We start from the raw sequence: 18783 nt of genomic DNA, 5'->3' as shown, positions 1-18783 counted from the left end.
ATCCTGCATTGCTTTTCTATGCACTTTATGTTCCTCTCAGTTGAAACTTCATGCCGTATTTCTGAATATGCACACTTCTGTAAGTCACGGGGTGTTCCCATGGACAATTTTGTGATATATACCATGTGTTTCCTTTCCAGAACATGTCTGAAAATGATATTCAGAAATTTCCCAAACTCAGAGTGCCGTAAGTAAAGCCAAACCAAATTAACACTAAAAATACTCTTAGCTCGTCTGCAGTGAAAACTTATAGGAAATGTCGGGCAAAGGATTTGCAAGTGATTAGTTAGAGACGTGTTTATTGCACTGTACTGAGAGAAAAAGAAGAATGTTCCAAAATAAAAGGAGTGTTGTCATAACTGCTCAAGCACAGTGATGCAATACAAAAAAAAAAAGTCTGGGAGACATTCAAAAGAACTCGTCCATAAATTCTTTGACTAACATCAGCTACACAAAGGTTAAACTTTTTTGTGAATATTACCTTCGAAATATGATTTCTCTCTTCACTGCTTAACTGTTGACTTTAACTCAAATTAAAAAAAAAAGTCAGGTATGCACACAACAGTTGAGGAGTTCAAGTGCTTTTCATCATGTGCTTTTCCTTTAGGTAGGTGCTAAAGATAAATCAGTCTGGAACATTTGATTCAGTGTTAAATATCTTTGTTGCTCATTTTCCAGTTCCATACTCACTCCCTCTATACATGTCTTGATTTTGCTACGGAGATAGAGTCTGCTTTGCCTTTTCTGATGCATCAGAGCTTGTGTAACATGTTTTGGTGAAGCTAAGAATACTGAAAAATTGTGAAATACCTGCATGGTCTGTCACATTCGTGCACTCATGGGTAAGCTGGTGGCTAGATGTGAGGGCAGGAAGATGCTGCTCTTTGGATCAGATATGCAAGGACTTGAACTTGAAAGCCTCAGACATGACGTTTCGTAAGATCATATTGATATTTCCATACAACAAATTTCCCAATAATAAGGATTGGTCCTGTATAATGTATAATGGTCATAATAAGGGGGCCTAGATGCTATAAAAAAAAGATTCCCTGATATTTCAGCATTTTTAACTTGCTGTCAACTACAAGCAAGATTTAACTAGGTTACTGAGGCTGAAGGACCAGAGTTACACCAGATTTTCTGTGAAAAACTCACCATACTGTAAAACACATTGCTTATAATTCTCTGATAATTCGTCCCTTTTAATAGTCATTTGGCAAAACTGCCTTGTGTTTGTCTTTTTTTAACTTTTGAGAACTTTTGGTGATTTCCTTTCAAATTTGTGAGTCAAAAGTGGTCAGTGGAAGGTCTGATAAACACACACATACAAGAGATATTAATGTCATAGGTGAATAGGTAAAATGAAATCTAACAACATGGAGTTGCTTCTATCTCCTCGTCTAATCTACTGATATCTCAAAAATGTTTTGAAAATTTGATTTTCACAATCCACTTACCTTGTAACACTTTAGCAGAAAGTGAACAGCCTTCTCTAGGCAGATCTTTTGGGCTTCTCAACAAGAAGAGAACTCAAAATCAAGAGCTTTAAAAGAAGAGTGAAGCTTGGTGCACAACTGGACAGACTGAGTAAATAAGTAAATTAATCAATCTGAATGAAATTTCTGGAACTAATGCCCTGGTTCTCAGCTTTCTCTATACTTACAAACACGGAAAAATATCCCTAGAATATTGTGAATATACATGGAAAAAGGTTAGTGTCATGTGGGGTCCTCCATCTAATGCCACTGTTTAAAACAAGAATTTAGAGTTTTAACAGGAAAGGGAACTTGTTGCCATTTAAAACGTTAATTTAATTACTTTAGAATCTCCACACTCTCACCAAAACAGAAAGCTCTTGCTGTTGACTTTTACTAGAACACATTCACGCCTTACATCATAATGCAAACCTCACCCAGTAGGGAGAGTTAGTTCTTCTGCAAGTTGAAATACACATTACCATATTGTAGTATCGTACCTGATACTTAACAACAGTGCTAAAATCTAAGCGTATTCTGTAAAGATGCTTAATATAAATAGCAAGTGTCACACTTACAGCACTGGCCAGTGAAATGAATAAAAAGTACACATACATGAGAGCTTGTTCTCCAGTACCTTTAGCAGGGTTATGCTGATCTACATGTGCTGAGAACAGAACTCAGCACTTGCAACTATACAAGGTTTGCAAACCACAGCTCACATCCATACAGACCTCCTGAGCTGGGTATGTGGTTTTACTAAATATATACACTTGAGCAAATCTACTGGTCAGGTTTTGAATATAACCGTGTCATTACTTGGGGATGACTCTGTGACTTTTAGAAGAATCTTTAAGTGTTTAAGTAGGTAACCGTTGTCATTAAAAAGCATGATAGGCCATTTCCTAAAACTAATAAACCCGCCTCAATCTTCTGTTATTATTAACAGAATTATTATTTTGAAAGTTAATCTCTATCAGCCATGTTACAGTTGCACATCTTCACGAATTTTCTTTTGGCTTATTTTTAAATACCTATTTTAAATACACTATTTTGAAAATTAAAATACCCCATAAAATCTTCAAAACTCTCCATTAAAAGGGCTGAACTCGTTATTTAAAACTTTGCTAAAAATTTTACATATATTTAAGGGTACCATATAAAAGTGACTGATGCATGCAGACAGTCCTGCAAGTTTTATACTGGCAACCCTTTTGCAGGCAGAAGGGTTAATGGACACTAAGCCTGCACAGGATTCCCTGCACCCGCAAAGGCCACACGCAGACTTCTCCAGGGACTGTAACAAACTCCACAGTCCTTTTACCTCCGTAGGGATTCCCAGTCTTGTTTGCGCTCACCACCTAACTTTCTCGTATGCCTGCCAGAAATACTGAGCTCTTGTACACAAGGTGATCGCCGCTGGCATGGTTAGGGAAATCTATCCTGCATGTCTATTAGGGCATTATATCTTGTGGGGGATGGCAAACGAAGACTGAATAAGACTGAATTTTTTATGGAGTACTTGAGACAATCAAACCCAAAAGTTGTCCTCATCTTTGAGTCATGTGTAAAGCTGTGCCTAACAGAGCATTAGACAGTTGGAAACTCATGTGCCTTCCTTTCCTTGCAGTATCTAGGCCTTTAAATAAACCTGTAAATTTGAAACTCTTATTCCATTTGGGGCTTCTCTGATAAATATAAAGTTTTTACTTTCATTCAGAATATTTGCATTGATGATGCTGTCACTCTTTGAAACCCTGAGACCTCTTGCACTTATGTTGCTATCACAGCAATCTTAGGGAGAAGTTTAGAAAATTAGCTTTGCTTAATGCTATATTTTAACATAGAAGCCTTTCTTTCATTCCCTCTTACATGCACAGTAGAGTCAAAGTCGTGGCTCAGGCACAAGGTCCCAAAGCAAAAGGCTGAGTACAGGTAACTCCACTTCAGTTTCACCCTTTCCTTTAGACAAGAGGGAGGTGGAAAAAGCCACCTGGTCTTTGCCAGTTCTGTGTTGTAGTTGGACTGCTCTGGCTGGGCACAGGGAAGAGGGAATGAAGATTCTTGGACTGGTTTAAGGCTCCAGTTCAAACGGCACATGCTGAGCTTCAGGAATCTCTTCAAGCTAAATAGAAAATGCCACCACATAGTATTTCTACTTGAATATATACATTTCTATTTAAAGATATGTAGTATCAGCTTTAAATCACTTGGGAAAAATTTGCTTTTAAGCATGCTAACCATATCTTAGGAATTTAAGCATAGTTGCCATTCTATGAAAAGTTACATGCCTATATGTTCCAGTGACCTACACAGATCTGCTATGGAACTGATGAAGGATCTTTGAAGACTTGATACTGCATGATAAGATGTGGTAGAACCCCGTCTCCAGGTTCCAGACCACAATGAGTTTTCCCTACTTCACTTGTTCACAGATTGAGTGGAAATCTATGGCCCAGGACACATTCAGCCATTACCCCAACATTATCACGTTGCCATGGACCTTTAAGGAGCAGCAACATTTGGGCCAAGTAATCTATTGGTAGGAACACCTAACACATACATTTCTTCCTCTTCCCACTGAGAAATTAAAATAAATAATTGTGACATTGTGATTGGGTTATCATGAATGTAGGTGTCATCCTGAGTAAGAGAGCGCATCACACCTGACCTGACAATCTGTTCAGTTCTTAATAGCTTCACTCAGTTGCAGCCTGTTTTCTTCAAACATAGACTATGCTTAACACTCGGCATTTTTATAACAGTACGAAAAACTGTTAAAAACTGTAGTGTTATGATTTTTGTTGAACTCATTCATATTACTCATGCACTTACTATATCTTACGAAAGAACTATTTAATTTAATACTAATACTGCTAGGTTAACATACACACCTGAAGCTTCACAAACAACACACTGCATCCTGAAAGAGCAAGAGGTACAGTGGTGAAACGGGGAAGGGATATGGTACATTTACACAGAGCAGACATTGAATGTCTGTCTTATGCACTAAAGGAAACTCAGACCTAATCATGAGGGTGTAATTAACATTTTGGTATAAATCTAATGAAACAAAAGGCAAATATACAGCTTAAGGGACACATGGAGTTTTCTTAATGCTCATCATCACTATTGGCAGTGACAGAAAGTCATAAAGATTTTTCCTTGTGGATAACAAACATGAGTCTCGCAAAATATTGTAAAGCACGTTCAACTGAATGTGCCTTACTTAATGTGGTTAGAATTACTAAACAAGAAAAAGCAAAGATCTCATACAAAATGTTGGTGGTTGGTCGATACCTGAATCTAAACCATGATCTAAACACTGAAGTTAGTCTTTGCCACTCTTATTGTTTACTATCATGAGAGAAAACATTTCCAAGTTTTCAGTAAGCCAAGGTACTACTACAGGCTGTTGGTCCCTTTGGCTATCCTCAGTGGCACCTTGCTGGCAAACCTGAGATTTGAAATTTTCAACCTAGGTCTGAAAGCTTATTAGCTTATTATCCCGTAGCACTTGTGAAAATTTCCAGTAATAAAAAACCCCATCATTGCACTAAAGTACATAATTGCATCTGCCAGATCAAACATGGGGAGTGTGCTGAGTTCTGAATGGGACACATTCAGAGCCTACAGACATGGCCCAGTCTGAAAGTCATTCTGCTTTCAGGAGAGTCAAAGTGCAAACAAAAGAATTAAGAAATCTAGGGCGCTCTTCTCTTTAAAAAGGTATCCCTTAGGCAGAAGCGAATGTGTATGCACACATGCTCTCTCAGATGGGATGCTAAAGGCTATTGAAAGGTTTAGAACATAACTGATATTTAGTCAGTTTTGAAGCCAACATAATAGTATTGCATCTCCCCAACAGACTTTTCTCAAAGGCCAAAACAAAGACTTCACCACAAACTGTGATCTTGACAGTGTTCAATATGCAACATGCAACTTCCTGGCCATACAGGACTTTGCCTTCCATCTCTCTCACCTATCTTAAGTCCTTTATCCCAATACAGATAGAATGGATTCTACTCACAACAATACCTGCCATTAAGTGAACAAAAGCCAGTTTTGGAGCACTGCTTTGGGGGCTGGCTGTGCGGTGGTTTTTTTTTTATTTTCAACTTCCTGCCAGTTTTAAGCTAAGCGTCTGGTGGAGGAGGTAGAAAGAGAAAGAGAAGTCTGAGTAACATTTTCTGCAAGTGCTGTTGCCTTATCCTCTCCTATCATCCACTCCCACAACTCACAGAGCAGTGTGGTTTTGGTACTTCCTTCCTCACATGGCTACAGACTCAGCTGCTCCGTGCACCAGTCTTCTCTAATAATGTTCCTTGTCAAGTCTTACCATTCTAAACTTTGCTGCCTTCTAATAATCCTGCTCAGGTTTAGTCCAGAAAGCTTCCAAACACTCATGTCTCATTCATACCCACGGAAGCCTGAACTAAAAGAATTATTAGCTCTAAAACCGGTGATCTTCATTTTCTTTCTTTAGCTGAAAATAAACACAATATTATGAAAGATCCTTCCTCTACCTCTTTGACAAGAGAGAATAAACCACACACAAGTTCTGTAATCCACTTCTCAACCAAAGCACTGGTGTATGCAGTGCGCCGCTCACCCCAGAACATTTCCTGATGGTTCACATGGAATTTATTATTCACACGGCAGCTTCCTTATCACCTGCAGCACAAGGAAATTTCTTGAGTGCATGGGAAAGAAGAGCAAGAGGAGTCCTATGTCTATAACTTGGCATTTTTCTTGCTTTATACAATTTGTTTGGGAAATGATGTCAGATTTAGACAGCTGTAATCCTTAAATTATTAACATTTGTGCATGTGTTTATTTCAAAAGGGACAAGTATGACAATATTTGCTTCAAATCAGAAAATGGCAAAGTACTCTCTTAAAAAAGAAAAACCCACAAATTATTCTTCCTCTGTCTTTCTATTTACATACTTGGATCCTTGGGTACATCTTCATCCTTTTCAGACAGCACAATTATACTGATCTGAAATTGCTTGCTCTCTGATACTTGCTGGCAGCCCGATCTGTCCCCATAGCATTTTCCATAACAAAACACAGCAACCCTACGCCTTGATTATCTTTCAATCTGAATGACAGTAAGGTAGGTATTAGAAAAGTAGCAAGGGTAAGAGAAGCGACAGTCAAAATAGAGAAAGATTTTTATCACGGTTCAGGATCCAAAAAGAAATAGTAAGGTTTTGTTAGCTTTTTTTTTTAATAATAGATTGCTTGAAAGCTTGTCTTCCTTAAGTCCCAGCCCAGAAAAGCAGTTAGACATGAATGACGTCGTTTGGAAAAAACTAGGGGATTATTATTGCTGAGTAGCAGAAAAAGACATGAAAGAAGCAGAAAAACGAAATCAAGTGGTAACTGCCTGGCCATAAACAAAGATTTTACAATGCTGATATAAAAGTTGATTGACCAGATCTAAGAAGTATGGAAAAGAATTCTGTACTAACAAACAATAAAGTTAGGATTTTACAGAATTTAGAATCTGAGATAAACAGACATTTTGAGTTCCTGATTTCTTTTCATACTACTTTTATTTCCACAATTACTGTCTCTGATAGGCCTAAAGAATATAAGCTAGAAATAAAATGGGTTCTTTTTAAAACCAGATGTATGTACCCAATTTGCTTCGGTTGTCACCAGACTTTCTTGGTGGGACTTTCCTCAAAAAGAAATATTGAAAATTAAGAATGGGGGCATGACTTGTCAGAAGCTTTCTTTGAAATAAAAACTTTATTTGAAGCAAAATAATCATAGAGGCAAACTTCATTACTAGCAGAGCGGAATTCTGTTGCTCTCAGTGGACTTAACTCTGTTAATCTCAGTACTGACTGTCCTGTAGGCTCAGAGTTGTTCTCAGGGAGTCAGTCAATACAAAACCTCAGGCTATGGATGCCAGCAGTACTAGCAGCATAAGTGTATGCTCCTGACTGAAATGTCACTCAAGGCTGTGTTTCATCAGTTGTTATTCACTGTACAACTGCTCACGAGTAATGACAAACACTTCAACTTGGAAAAATCTCTCTAGACGTACAGCTCTAGTCTTCATATGTTCCATGAATATTTCTGCCCTGCCCTGCAAATGTGCTAGAACATGGAACTATATCAACCCTTTCACCTTCTTTACAGGAGGGATTCTGGATTAGGTGTATTTTGGTTGCAAAAGGAGAGAGACAAAAAAGAACAGAGTAGACACAGGGTACCTTTAATCCCTGCTTTTGCAACCATAAGCTTGGTAGAAGCTGTTTCCTGAAGCATAATCTGCTTTTTCCATGCAAAATAATACAAATGCAATCACCATTATTTAAAGCAGCGTTCTAGTGCGTGATGTCTACCACACCCAAAGTTTCTACGGCTTGCTGGGTTTAATGTTTATTTTTAAACTCGATCCAACAATACGGGGTTTTATCTATGTAAAAACAGCCTAGTTTTCAATTGGATATGCTACAGTGCAACTTTGTAATAAGATGATAAATTCAACATTCTTACCACAGAGTAATTCTGAATTACCAGATTTAATTTAGCAAATATTGAGGGAAAGCAGCTAAGAGAACAACTGACAAGTTTCAAGAAGGTTTTCTTAATTTTTTTTTGTTTCTTTTAAATAGAATTGTAAGTAAATTAAGTCAAGAAATCAACAGAAATGAAGGCAGGCTATCTTTCTTTCCAAAATGGTAAGTAAAACAATTCAGCTTTCTTTTTCAAAGCTTTCAGATATATCTTTTCTGGACTGTTTTCCATTTGATCAATAATACCTGGGTCAGAGGGACAGCCTGGAAATTATATAAAATAAAATGCTGTTTTGTTAGTGTCATCTGTTAAGAATAACAAAGCCTGAGCCCATGAACAACCTAGGTACTTCTGCCATGTCCGGAACCAAGTAACGTATATATTTCATACAATTTTCCACCTGAGTAAATTAATCTTTAGGAATGCTATAAAGCCTAGGCACATATTATTGCAATAACAAGCCATCATTAATGCATTTCACAGACCTATATATTGTTACACTTTCTAATACTTTATGACTTACCATTGAATGTAATATTCCTGCAATAGAAAAAGAGCAAAAATTGCAAGAATCTTGCATGAAAAAAGAACATTTTATATACATATACAATGAAAATGGAAACATAGAATCCTAGAATAGTCTGGGTTGGAAGGGACCTTTAAAGGCCATCTAGTCCAACCCCCCTGCAATGAGAAGGGACACCTTCAACTAGATCAGGTTGCTCAGAGCCCGTCCAGCCTCACCTGGAATGTCTACGACACATGCTTTTACATCATCCGATAACATGATTTTACACCTTTGCATTAACTCGGGTTCAAAACTAGAATTGAAAACCATAAAAATATTTATCAGCCCTACGAATATTTATGAACTTGACTTTCAGCAGCTTGAATGGAATTTGTAAATAAAGTTTCTATTTTCAGGACAGGGGCCCCTGGTAAATTTATTTACCGAATCCCCTTGTTTCTAAACACTCGACCTCACTGACTTGAATTTTTTCAAGACAGTTTAGCTTACATTTAGGACCCTGTATGTGAAATATGAAGTAGTGGGGTTTTGGCATTTTGGGCAACCTCATTCTATTGTTACAGCCAACCACTACCTTTATTTGCATTAGATTTTAGTATGCTTCAAACATTTAAGAATTGCCAATTGAAGGAATTTATTTGTTTCCGTCTTTGTTGTAGGGCCCAAACACAAAAATGTCCTGACAATCCAGGTAAGTGTGTATTGGCAGATAGTCTCTAACAACAAAAACCGTTTAAAAATATTAAAATATTAAGTTAATCCTTGCAGGGGGGATTAAATGGGGGGAGAAAGGGGGGGAGAACCCAAAGCAACAATAGAAAAAGATGAGAGCACGAAGAAATTGCAAAAAGAATAAAAATTAGTTGCATGAGAACAAGTAAGAAAAAATATTTTTAAAACAGAAAAGATGGTGAAGAAAGGCAAAATTCAGGTGAGAATCCCCAAAGTACCTTTCTTTAACCCAATACATAGTATCAGTGCTTATATATTTCTGTTCCAACCCCTCTGCCCCCTGCTCCTACACCTAGCAGCACCCTGTGTTAGAGAGCCAAGCTTCTAGATGTCTGCCATGGTCTGAATTTTTATTTCAATTATTTTCTTAATAGGCCATGAGCACTTAACATTTCTGCAAGTTTCCATGTTCCCCCAGTCCAACTGAAATTAAAAAACCTTTTGATATGAAAGCTAAAATAGTATTAAACAAAGAGATAAGAAGTCTGTGCTCATTCTGAAAGCACTGTACTTCGCATTATATTTAAAACTGGAAGCGTAGGACAAACTTGAAGTGACAGCACACACACAGCTCATCTCATACAAGGATAGCTGTACTTAGTTTTGAAGCAGAATGTTATCCGTAGGGTGTTTCGTGTCCGCCTGCCTTTGAAAGACCTACCTTGTTCCTGGGACATAGAACTGATCTGGGATTTGTTGTGTCCTTTTTTGTCAAGTTACACTTTGCCAGTTTAAAGTTGTACATGCTAAGAAGCCTGTGGTTATGCTTCTTTACACAGGATACGGTCAAGAAGACGGTGGCTGGTCTTCATTTGTGAGTATCAGGATTAACAAAACCTACTGGTTGAATGGGTGACCTCTTCTGTAAGGTCTGTCGTTTCTTGCGTTACCTACTTTGGGCAACACGGCTGGAGTGAGCAATGGCAAGGGGGGTTAGGATGAGGAGAAAGAGAAGCAGGACTGTGAATGATTGGAGCAGCTGCATACAACTCTCTTCACTGAGAAAAGGGTCTCCCTGACTAAGACAAGGCAGAGCTTCAGAACGGCAGTCCTGTACCACTGGCTTAAGCAGAAGCTCACAGCCTACAACCAGGCCACAGAGCCTTAGCTGAATTTTATATACCTATTTCCAGCTCTTAAAAGAGATGGCTAGGAAAGGAAAGGTTGCTATGTTATTCAATGGCAAATTCTTGCCATTTTATTTTCTAGAGTTGATTTGCTGAAGAATCTTATTTTTTGAAGCCAACTAGACTGCAAGAGTTCCTTCTGCCTTTCGGCAAAGAAAGTGCATTGGTAACCATCATTGCACAAGGCGTACACAACTCAGCTAGCTGAACGAATAAGCTGACTGATGCCCAGTCCGGGTTTATGACAATCTCTTACACTGACCAGTACCAATGGTTTTTTGCAAAAAATGGAGAGGAATTTTTAAAAACCACTTGCTACTAAGTTTGCAGGAAATTTGCAGCTATTTTAGGAGCACAAAAGGTGAAAATAACCACCTGTAGAGCACCTGGGCTGCATGTCAACACAGAGCTAGTCTGAAACTTTCAGCCAAGACACCAATGACGAATTGAAGAGGTTTTTTCTTGTAAGGCTGGGCAGGTTGCACAGGAGATGTGTGCAATGAACACTACCCTATTCTCACCGGGCTCTTACTAGAGCCTGCATGTTGTATGAAGCTGGTTTTGCCCAGACGGCACCAAGACCCGTATCAAAAACCTCATTTTTTTCTGAAGTGTTTTAAAATAGTTGAGTTGCAGGCTGCAGAGTACATGCTATTAAGTAAGAACGAATATCAACAGGCATCAACTGCTGCTCCAATGTGTTTCTAGGAAGCATTGAATTGTTTGCTGCTGCCCTGCCTGTTCCCTAAAACAAAGGCACGGTGCATTTCAAGAAGCTGTCGCCTTATCTTGACCTTCCACTGCAGTTACTGCTATAAAATGAGACTCATTTCCTTTCATAAGCTGTTGAGTGCTGTATGCATTAATAAAATGTTGCCTCCTTTCCCCAGTTTATTTCAACAGAGAATTTTTTTCACTCAAACTGGTTGTAAAAACTCAATGTCCTCCAGAGTGAAAAATACCACAGTAAAAGGCCACAAGGAAATTGTAGTGCAGTGTTTAGTATCCCGTTACAGCATCCATCCTTTACGTACATTTGCCAGGATGAAGATGATGACTACGAAAGCCCGGATGATGACCAGGAAAAGGACGATGAGGCTGACTATGAATCACCAACAGAAGAACCTGAGGAAGCAGAACATGACAGTGATGGCTATGAGCCGCCTCCATCCAATAACGATGAAGCACACCACAACGTCATATTTCCTGCCAAGTCACTTGCAAACAACACAGATTATATAGGTAATTACTAAAAATTAAGTGTTATTAATAATTTGTAAATTATATTTTTACACGTTGTCAGCTACATTTTAGATGGCTGGTAATGGAATATAGGTTTTTCCTGGAAGTCGACAGCGTAGTTCATGAACAAGACTTACAAGTGACAGACTTACTGCACGTTGGTGGCTTTGTGCCTTTTAAAGATACATTTTCACTTCAGACAAGCTCTGTTGGATTAAAGGTGTGTGCATTATTTGGCCTTTGGTTTGAATGTGCATGAAGTTATGTGCAAACTGTGTTAGCTTTATTAGTGCGACCTCGATCAGAGAAAGTTGTCACAACAGGGGCAAAAAACCAGTGAAAACTGGGAAAAGAAAGAGATCAGCTTCCTCTGCCTGTCATTTTTTTTATGTCTAATTCTTCAGCAGCCTGTGGTTGTGGAGTCAGATAAAGGAGTACAAAACTGCCATTTCGACTGGCTGGTGTTTCACACAGTCACTGAGCTGCAGGGAATGAAAATAAATAGCGTGGGCCAACAGACGAGCAGATGGAGTCACCTCACCACCAAAGGGACAGACAAGCCTGTAACTCCCGAAACAACGTTATCGTAGAGCAACCGTCCATTACAAATGAAAACAATGTCTTTCTGATGTAACTTAAATATGCAGGTTATTGCAAGGGTTTTTTTCATAAAGATCTAATGAGACTAAAATAACCAGACACTTTCTGTAGTTGTTTAGTTTGGTGTTTTTGTTTTCTTCAGACAGACCTCCAACAAGTAGATCATCACATCAGCCTCCAGTACCACCCCAGCGACCTGGCCTGTGCCCAGCACCAGCCTCATTTGGGGGAAGATGTGCTTCTGTATGTTTCTTTCTTAATATTTCACCTAGATCCTTTCCTGGTACCTTCTTAGAAGTCAAAGTGCAATGCCATTTTTATTCAGATAGTGGATGTAGAGGAAGAATTTCAGCCACCAAAATACATTTGAACTCTATTACAGGGTGGCCATTTTTTCACGGAACAATTCAATTTCATGGGACAAATAGATTAAATTATTTCACATTACTTGGCTGTTTCTTACGCTGGAAATTTGTATCCACTTGTGAATGCCTCTCCCGTATTAATTATAGATTTGTAATAGATCCCTCTTTGTTACTTTTGTGATACTTGTAAAATGAAAAAAGGCTAAGTCTTTCCAAGCTATACTTTTAGCAATTGTCCAATTGAAGTAAGACCACGTAAAAGTGTAAGTGACTGTATAATGAGAACCCCAATGAAAGAGATTTTTTTTTTCCTTTCCCTTTTTTTGGTCCTGTGAATACTTCAAAACCAAAAGTTATTGTGCTGTTTACAACTGGCACTATAGGTTCACTGTATGCCAGAGCAGATGTACGTTAGACCTACCCATGTACACAAGTAAAGGTAATTTTAGGATGTGATATAGGGACTTTTGGGTTGATCCAGTGTCATAGCTCATGTAAATAAAACACACAGGACTTTTGGGTATCATGAGCTCTCAAGACAGCTGTCACTGCTGTTTTTGGAATAAGTATAAATGTTGGAAGGCTTTTTTCTGGAGAAATCTAGGTTTATATGCAAACACAATGCTGTTTGACCCCAGCTCTCCCAGTAACAAAGAACAGTCCTTTCTCCCCCTGCCTTGGTCAGCAACAGTCAGTAACACAGACTTAATACAGATTTCTCAACTTCAAATTTACATCCACTAATTTCAATACCAGTTTTCAAAACTAACACCAGCTGCATTGAAGGAGCAAAGATAAAACTGCATTTTTGAAGCTCCTGTTTCTTTCCTTTGACAATACTGATACCCTCCCCAAAGATAACATCCTGCTAGAGTATTCCTTGTGATACAAAACACATTGGAAGCAACTCTGCATCTAACAAAACCCCATGTATGTGAGTCATTCTTCAGGAGCGTTAATGGCGCCTATCGTTCCTGTGTTGAGCAGAGACCTACTAATTGTGCTGTACCAGAGACAAACATTGGCACATGTGGTGTGGTGGGGTTGACATACTAAAATTAAAACAGAAAAATGAAGACACACTTTAACCACATGTAAAATATTTGTTTTAGCTGCCAGCTTTTCCTCCTCCACCAAGCAACAATGACTTGAGTAGAGACAGAAATATCAAGCCTTTGAAACGTAAGTAGAGCTGGTTTTCTCTTTGCAAAGCTTTTTGCACAGGCTACAGAGCACTTCACCTTTGCCTGTATCTCCTCACTTCCACTCTCTTCTACTCTTGATACAGAAACCTCACTTGTTCCTTTAAGAAGCAACACCAGTTCCTAGCTATGCAAAATAAAGATATATTGACTTACAGCAGCAAATCATCTTACACAGCTTTTGTGTTTAGCCCCCGCTCCTTCTATAGACAGAAGCACGAAACCCCCACTGGATCGCCTTGCTCCACCATTTGAAAGAGAAAGCCCAGTGTCAGGTCAGTATTTGCTTAAGCTAGTATCAATCAGCTTTTTTTAATTTTTCAAAATTATCAGTTTGAATATCATTCATGCAAAAGAACAAGGCTTAACCAAACGTACTGTCATCCAGTCGCATACAAGGTGATCTGTTTAATGAATAAATAATGTGATCAGAACTTATAAGTGAGAGAAATCGTATCTAGGAAGTAGCAACCTTAGCTGAGGACTAGCTGAACAGAAGGTCGTTATGAGATCCCTGTGCAATAAAGGCTTGATGTGATACTTAAGTGAATGAACAAGGAAATACTTAGCAGGCTAAAAGAGGAAATAACATTTGCATACAAAGCTAATGAAACTCTGCATACGCTACTATATGTCATTTGTCATACAGTCTTAATGCTGAGAACTGAAAAAACATGAAAAAAACTGCATTTGTTTCAGACCTGAAAAACAATATTTTCAAAGAATCTAAAGAGATACTCCCTGTTTGTTTTTTTTTATTATCTAATCACTTTCAGCTGCTATATAATTGTATAAAAGTATCCAGTAATTCAAAGCTGAACCATAGAAAATATGATTCTAAAACACGCAATGTTGAAAAATTTTAAATTTTCCTTGGATAAGAGATATTGCAATTTTGCCATCTCTTGCAAAGCTAAAATATTTTTCTGGCTTACATCTCAGAAAGCTGGGTGCTTCAATCAGCAAAATTCACTTTCAGTCATATTCAAGATTTGTTTGTTTCATAGAAAGTTTAATTAACTATCTTAAACGTCATTTTTTCTAAATGTAAGCTTTTACTGTTTTCAGGGAGGAAGCCAGGCTTTCCTGAAAAGGTAAGGCCTTGTTTGTTTGGTGCTTATTGATGTTTTCCCCCTATTTTGATACGCTTACACATTCTCTTAACTATTCCTTGTTGTTTTACAGCCTCTGACTTCGCAGCTAAGGTAAGAGTTTTACGTCCGGAAATGAGACTCTCGATACCAGTGTTACCCAGTTATTTCTTAGCAAGCAGCTTTCCCCCTTTATTTCATCATCTTGCTCCTGCTTTAGGTCCCTGGGGGAACAGCTAGCAATGATGCCAAAACCTCCTGTCCCACCAAGTGACAGATATGAAAGAGGCAATCCACCTCCTCTAAGGAAGCAAACCCCTGTAAAGTAAGTCTTCATTTAATTGAAATTTAATAATGGATAAATTAAATTTCACAAAAATATGGATAAGCAACACAGGATAGTATAATTTACTGCTACTGCCTGACAGCAGTGTCTGCAGATATCAAAGTCTTGCTTTATGAATATGCACGGGATGTGCTGTAAGCTACAGAAAAGTGTGAATGCAGAAGCAGCTCTCTCCAGTCGTTATCTCAAACAGCCATTACGTCCGGCATGACTCACTTCCGAGCTCCACACAGAAGTATATGATCCATGTTTTTTCCACCAGATCAAGCCCTTGCTCTAAGGAACATTCCGTCATGAGTCCTATTGCTATTTTTATTAGGATGTTAGAAAAAGAAAGCTTTACTTTCCTACCACTGATTTCACTCACCTGCAAAACTCCTTAATAATAGCAAACAACATCATTCTCTAGCAGAACCAGATCATCCTCCAGCATTTTCTAGATGGCTTGTGGGCACAGTGTTGCTGACTGGAAAACAAAATAAGAAAGTAATTGAGATCTGCTGATCAGCCAGAATAATTTATCAGAGAAACAATGACTGGAAGGCTTATCATGGGCTCCACCAATGTTGCTAAGTACTAGAAACAAGTTCAAGACTTGAAGTCTAATGTTTCATCATTGTAAAAACTTGTTTTAAGCTTTAATCTTATAGTCAATTCATCAGACATTTTCCTCGTTGATAGAATCAAGATGGGCTAAGGACTAGCATAACATTTTAGATAATGGCTGAAAATGAGAATCTTAGATATGTTTATGAGGAAAAAATAATTTTCTGCATTCACTGGGTCTGTAAAACTTACTATAGCTTCATGTCTTAGTTGCAAATACGGCCTAATGCACACAAAGCGAATGAATAATATTCCTCCTATGAATCATGTTTTGTTTTCTCTGTTTCGTTTCAGGCAGAGTTGGCCACCACACAAAAAAAATGAAGTAAGTATCATCTCAAAGCAAACATTAAAGATATAGGGACTACAACAAAATGAAGTCCCTGTATAAAATAATAATTCTGGAAAAGGTAAACTCATTTCTTTTATCAGTTATAATGAATACTCATGGATCTTTCATCTCAGTTTATTCCCTGAGTATTGCATGTCAGATAACAGGAAGAATAAGACCAGATTTATTTTTTTTGCGACATGGGAGAAGTGATTTTGCTTACACTAGGTTTTGGGGTTTTTTTTCAGCTTAAGCTGACCTAAGGATTTCACTGTGGGAACCTACACTTTCTGTGAGGATGAGGAACGTTTACATCTGCTGAGAGTTTCTGACTACTCTGGGACAAGAGCCATTATGGGAAATGTACCTCACAGCTTATTTGTAAATAATAGCTGTACCTTAACACAAGACCTAAAGGTTATTTGGTGTTGCATGAAGATAGAAACTCCAGCATTTTAGATGATAGTGACAGTATAGAAATTAGAGTCCTTGTATACTCAAAATTCACCAACTCCCATGGTTTTGTTTTGTAAAATATTCCTAAGAACTGTGCTGTAACATGTTGCTAATATTTACTTTCTTTTGGCCCCCCAGGAAGAAGATGACAGTAAGTATTTCTACACCGATTTTTGAAACTTTCCCTAAGTTGTTTCTTTAGAGCCATTTCAAAAAGTCAGGTGGTACCTTGACAGGCTGTAGAATGCTTACAAAGTACCTCATGCAGATTTATATATCAAAGCCGCAAAACACAGGAAATCAATAGCTAACAGCTTCCTTCAGTCAGCCAGTTACAAGACAGCAGAACTTCTTATTTTGAAACACATGCCATTGTAGAGAGCTGTGCTCTGCACACAGCATCAAACAGCTAGGCATGCAAACCTCATATCTTCCCGCTTTTCAACAAAATATTCAGTCAAACCCTGCCGGTACTAGTCTTCTGTGTAATGTTATTCACTCTAAAGAGCAAAGGCAGAACTTGTTTCACGTAACAATGGTATTTATAAATTACTTCAGAATCCTGGTTCCTAAAATTAAGTAAGTTGGTAAAGTAATGCCATAACAGATGCAGAACATTTGGCCGAGTTTCTACAAATTACCGCTGCCTCTAAGACTCCATAACAAACTGGGCTATTTAAGCTGTGCAGAGCACAGCTAATCTGTTCCCCTCTTACCAGTAGTTGAGATTTAGGGACACTGGAGAACGAAAACGTTTTATTTTGTGCTGTTGTTTATGATAATATGGGAGAAATCTCACAAAGGAATGATGCTGAAAAAGGTAACCTCAAATACGCTATTTTAGAAGCAATGTAACAGAGAACACATGGGTACATACCACCTTCAGCTCTGCTGCAGTTAATGTATCTGAATTGTGGCTTATCCAAAACAGAACTTAGAAAATGTAAATGTTGCTTATGTCCCTTTCAGTTTATTTTTAATTTTAATACTCAAATTTTAATTTTAATAAGTTCTCAGATGACCATATGCGTTTACAAACTATAACATATCGAGCACTTTTTATAGAATGGCTTATTCCATTATGTTTATCTAATTAAACAGCAGTAATGGGACAGCATTTCTTCATTCTATCTCGTTTAAGAATGTCTCACATAAGTTTTAAGTTTCCTTCTCTTCCTCTCCACAGCCGCACCCCAAAGACCAGTGCCACAGATATCTTTGCCCCCGTACAGCTCCAACACATTCCCTTCCAAATCTGTCAAGCCTCCGCCTAAGCCAGGATCCAGCAGTATGCCTGCTGTAGAAAGGTTTGTTTCACCCATTATTGTGTCATTCTTTTTGAATCTCAATCTCTTTGCAATTTAACAAATCATAGTATATACGTGGCTACAGGGTTCTCAGGCAAACACAAGGTAACTACTTTAAGTAGTCCATTATTTTTCAGGCTATATCCATTACACCCTAATTTGTGTTCTTCCTACTATCAAGGAGAATTCTTAATATAATTGAAGTGAAGCAGATAGTGTACATCAGGCAAGCAAGAAAAAATTCAAATCTCTCAGATTTATGTCAAGGAAGCATTTTAGGGCCTACATGGTACAGTTCTCCATTCATGAGACACCTCACCCATTGCCTGCAGAATCCATAAGAATGACAAGCCCTTTTGGGGAGGGATCATCTTCTACAAAACTGTGCAGGAGGTAGGTCAAAGAGGTCCTTCTTTAAAAGGATTCTGCACATCCGAGGAGCCCAAGTGCTAAAGCTGCAACTACTAATTGCTTCAAAACTAAAAAAAAGCCCACAACCTTAGCTGTCTAGAGTTGAATTTGAAATAATTTCACCACCCTTTTACTAAACTTCACACTAATGGTTAATAATTCCTATTTAAAATTGTGAACCTTGCTTCAACTGTGAGTTCTTCTAGCCTCAGCTTCCAGATATTAGATTGTTACGTCTTCATTTGCTAGATGGAAGAGCCCTTAATTAAATTTTGATTTCTGATGCAGCGTGCAACAGGCTTAGCCTTTGATAAGTCAGAGTGGGCTCCTTGGGTCTAAGTCTGAAGAACATTTTCTAATCTCTGTGTTTTTTTAATGGCTCTTTGATGAATTCCTCCCACTTACCGCCGTCCTCTGGAACTGCTGA

General features: G+C 38.2%; 2 protein-coding genes across 9 annotated transcripts in view; one reads left to right on the top strand and one right to left on the bottom strand.

The window, feature by feature from the left end:
• KCNIP1 (potassium voltage-gated channel interacting protein 1) overlaps nt 1-18783 on the bottom strand; it is a 575674-nt gene that overhangs the window by 476991 nt on the left and 79900 nt on the right. The gene's annotated exons all lie outside the window — the stretch shown is intronic.
• The window catches only part of LCP2 (lymphocyte cytosolic protein 2), a 33089-nt gene that overhangs the window by 7310 nt on the left and 6996 nt on the right, over nt 1-18783 (top strand). Inside the window, exons 3-16 of the mRNA XM_054217175.1 lie at nt 141-187; nt 8110-8175; nt 9200-9231; nt 10052-10086; nt 11443-11641; nt 12384-12484; nt 13719-13788; nt 14000-14083; nt 14877-14902; nt 14994-15013; nt 15120-15224; nt 16146-16176; nt 16777-16789; nt 17825-17945. Of these exons, the coding sequence (XP_054073150.1) occupies nt 141-187; nt 8110-8175; nt 9200-9231; nt 10052-10086; nt 11443-11641; nt 12384-12484; nt 13719-13788; nt 14000-14083; nt 14877-14902; nt 14994-15013; nt 15120-15224; nt 16146-16176; nt 16777-16789; nt 17825-17945 (950 nt within the window). The remainder of the gene's footprint in view (nt 1-140; nt 188-8109; nt 8176-9199; nt 9232-10051; nt 10087-11442; nt 11642-12383; nt 12485-13718; nt 13789-13999; nt 14084-14876; nt 14903-14993; nt 15014-15119; nt 15225-16145; nt 16177-16776; nt 16790-17824; nt 17946-18783) is intronic.

Source organism: Rissa tridactyla, chromosome 11 (genome assembly GCF_028500815.1).
Source record: "Rissa tridactyla isolate bRisTri1 chromosome 11, bRisTri1.patW.cur.20221130, whole genome shotgun sequence".
Classification (NCBI taxonomy): Eukaryota; Metazoa; Chordata; class Aves; order Charadriiformes; family Laridae; genus Rissa; species Rissa tridactyla.
This window is presented reverse-complemented; position numbering and strand designations above follow the sequence as displayed.